Genomic DNA, 3804 nt, shown 5'->3' with positions numbered 1-3804 from the left:
TTGAGTAAGAATCGGTGTTGTCATGCAAAGGTAGCTCCTCTGTTCTGTGTTTTAGTTGTCTTTGGAACTCTGTACAATGGAAGGGTTCTCTAATTGATTTGACACCAAATGTGGTATTTATATATAATATTCTTTCGTAAACAGAGGGTAAGTTTAGTTCGGTTCTCATATTCACAATTCTTGTTGTTCTAGGGGCACCAAGAATGATCCTCATGGCTTCATTTTGTATATGTTCTAAACTAGTCAACTCTGATTCCTTGTACAACACTAGGTGCAATGCATGATAATCTATGACTGACCGTATGTATGACAAGTAAAAGAGTCTTGCAATATTGACATTGATACCATGGTCTTTGCCAACAAGTGTCCTAAGTGGCTTCAGCCGCTCCCACAGCCTTTTCTTCAGGTTTCTGATGAACTCTGCATCATTGACAATCACCCCAAGGTATTTGTATTGATGGCAGAGATCTAGCTCAGTGTCATTTATATGAAACCTTGGCAAAGGGATTGTCTTTGGGTTAAGAGCCTTGGTTTTTTCAGTCGAGATTATCAAGCCACACTCAATAGCCCTTGCTGAGAGTATATCTAGAATCTCTTGCATTCTTTCCTCGGATGAGGATTTAATGCAAATATCATCGGCATAGCAAATAATGGAGTCGTTTCCCTCAAGTGGTATATATCGCCTAGGCTGTACATCGTAATTGAGCCCGCATTGGGCGTACCAACTGTGGCGCGCGGGGCGCAGCAGGCATACCAACCACTCCCCGCAGAAGTCCCCATGAAAGGGGATTGTCCGAGCAGTTTAATGATATGGATTGGCACCAGCGTTTTAATACTACAGCCGTCAGTCTCCGTCAATCCCCCCACACCCACCCACAGCAAAGAGCAAGGGATGGGGGGAAGGCTTTACGAAAAGTTGCCACGCAAATCCCCGTGATAGCATTCAAGTTGTAATTAGGCAAGTTTCAAATTAACAGAACTTCTAATAATTGCTGTTTTCCTATTCTTCTTTGTGTACACGTTACTGTGTTTATGTTTATGTTCACGTGTGTATATGTATATACATATGTGTGTATAAATATATATGTATATATATGATGTGTATGTGTATGTATGTGTTTATGTATTTGTATATAGATGTATATTTACATATATACATACACAAATACATGTGTATATATACACAGGATATATATAGTATATATACATTATGTAAGCATATACACACATATATACATACACACACACACACTTATGTGTGCGTGCGTGTGTGTGAATGTGTGTGTGTGTGTGTGTGTGTGTGTGTGTGTGTGTGTGTGTGTGTGTGTGTGTGTGTGTGTGCATGTTCGTGTTTGCGCGTATATGCGTGTGTAATATTAGCTATCAATAGAATAATTAGGTAAAATGCTTTTGAATAGTGAATATTTATTTTGAGGGCCAACTTCTTACACACAATCGAACGCATTTATTATATGCATATACTTAATACTAAAAACTAGCTGTCTCGCTGCAGGAGACGACTAGGCCAGGGTAGTTATTTAGCTGTGTTTAACAAAGGTCGTACAGTATGGAGGCGTTGGTGCAGAACAGTGACACAGACACGGTGATATCCCTATTGTAGGAAGTGGAGGTGACCGTGAAGGTGGAAGTGGTTGTCTTCCAGAGCGTGAAGAAGAACTTATCCTTGTCGCTGCCGTCCCTGGGTTCTTCAAGCTCGGTGTCCGATAAACTGCCGACAAGTGTCTCGGAAATGTCAGGGTTGAAATCGCCAGAGTTGCTATCGATGTTTAAGTTGATGTTACGTCGCCTTCGGCCGGTGCAGGGGGTAGCGGCGGCACCTGGTAGGAAAAAGCGGGAGTTAAAACAGTTAAAACGATAAGCCACTAAGGGTGGCCTCCATGGACATTTACTCGACATTCAAAAAGTTCAGAACTCCAAAAGAACTACTAGTTGAAAAATGCTTACTATTGACGCAGGTGTAGTGAGCCACGGTGGTGATGGTGCTCATCTGTGTAAAGGTAGTTGTCTGATAGTTAGCAATTAATCTTGCCTCATTCCCTGAAAGTAGAAGAAAACCGTGCTGCTTTTCATCTTTAGGAAGTCAGAATTTTAGTTAGATAATTTATCTATCTAATATAGAATCGTGCTTTGTACCTTTGTTTATCAATTTGTCGCTAGAAGAATCATACGTTTATGAAAAAGCTGTCTTGTTCTTTGATGTCTTTTATTCGCTTTGCCGTTTTGAAGCAGAAAAGAAAACTCTGGTGACAGGATGGTGTGTATATATAATATTCAGTAACTTTTCGAGCAGCAATGTTGGGAAGACTCCAAACTGGAAAGACATCTGAAGCTGACAAAAAATATTTCTTATTCGTTCACTGTGAGACCTACCTGTGTCGGCAACATCTTCAGCCTGGACTCCACACACCGCTAACAGACCAACCAAAACAGCTACAAGTTTCTGTTGGGAAAAAGATAAGTATATGGTATAGATTTGCATTGTGTACCATGAACTTCATCACTTTCTTTCCTTGCATCATTAGTCACACTGTCAAGTAAAACGAAACGGGTGGTTCCCAGGAGTAAGACCAGCACTAACCATGACTGCGGAAGAAGTAACCACTGTAGAAGCAAGGTACTGCACCCTTATATACGCAATGCAGCCAGGGTGGAGCGCCTAGGCCTATGAGGAAAATTTGCCAGTTTAGGCCCGGGAGCAGCGATAAATTTAGAAAGAGAAGGAACAAACGACGAAAATTCACAAACTCAAAGATGTGGGAAAGATATGGAGTGCAGTTAGCCTCCTTTGAGGTCACGACTCCTGATGTGGTCAGGAACTTTGTGAGTAAGTTATGTGTGTCTATGTAACTGAAACTATTTAATATGTATCGTATAGGAAAGTAAAAGCAAGTAGGTGGCCAGATAAAAAAGGATCAATCATTGCGATTAGATGTATTCCTTGATCAATGATTGCACCAGTTGATTTCCATTAAACAGAGAGGAAGAAAAAAAGGAAGGTAATCTATTAGAAGAAACCGAAAACGCGCAATGGTTCTGCCAGCTTTGCACGAATTCATACTAATGTGAATCGGTGATCTGGACTGCGGCTTTCAGTATATAAGATGACAGCTGTGTATGAGAATGAAGCTTACGGCGGACCTCCATTTGTAAGTCACCCGGCAAAGGCGCCATCTCTTCGAGGCTTCCACGAATTATGAGCTCTGGGCGGAGATGGCAGCCATAACGTCCTGGAAATTCACAAAACGCAGTCATATATTACTGTGCTATCTAAAGCGTAAGCTGGCCATTTCTATAGAAATGTGGAGAAATGCAAATATCGAGAATCATTTTTTTTTCTGATGTCAACAAAGTCCCCTGCCATTTGCCTATCCGACTCATAGGCGATGCTGAATTCTATATAACAAGCTTCTTTGTTAATTTCGGAACCAAATAAAGTATTAATGCGTATGGTATGTATGGGTGGCATTAGTAACCAAAATATGTCAGTAATATTTGCACATACGCACACACACACACACACACACACACACACACACACACACACACACACACACACACACACACACACACACACAAACACACACATAAACACACACACATATAAACACACACACACATACATACACACACAAATACCACAAACACAAACGCACACACACGCGCGCACACACACACACGCACACACATATACACATATGTTTTTTGTCGCACAAACAAAACAATATAAGCTTTGTCATACATGAGTGGTATCAGTAACCAAAATATGTCAGTAATATCTGCACA

At 40.9% G+C, this 3804-nt stretch overlaps 1 protein-coding gene across 1 annotated transcript in view; it reads right to left on the bottom strand.

Annotated features, from left to right (window-relative positions):
* Positions 1–1408: 1408 nt before the first annotated feature.
* The window catches only part of LOC119575662, a 15721-nt gene continuing 13325 nt past the window's right edge, over positions 1409–3804 (bottom strand). Inside the window, exons 7-12 of the mRNA XM_037923291.1 lie at positions 3080–3248; positions 2763–2868; positions 2600–2677; positions 2392–2461; positions 1966–2058; positions 1409–1838 (exon numbers count right to left, since the gene is read on the bottom strand). Of these exons, the coding sequence (XP_037779219.1) occupies positions 1549–1838; positions 1966–2058; positions 2392–2461; positions 2600–2677; positions 2763–2868; positions 3080–3248 (806 nt within the window). The 3' untranslated portion in view covers positions 1409–1548. The remainder of the gene's footprint in view (positions 1839–1965; positions 2059–2391; positions 2462–2599; positions 2678–2762; positions 2869–3079; positions 3249–3804) is intronic.

This window comes from Penaeus monodon, chromosome 7, assembly GCF_015228065.2.
Source record: "Penaeus monodon isolate SGIC_2016 chromosome 7, NSTDA_Pmon_1, whole genome shotgun sequence".
NCBI classification, from domain to species: domain Eukaryota; kingdom Metazoa; phylum Arthropoda; class Malacostraca; order Decapoda; family Penaeidae; genus Penaeus; species Penaeus monodon.
Note: the sequence above shows the minus strand (reverse complement) of the source record. Positions and strands in the feature narration are given on the sequence as shown.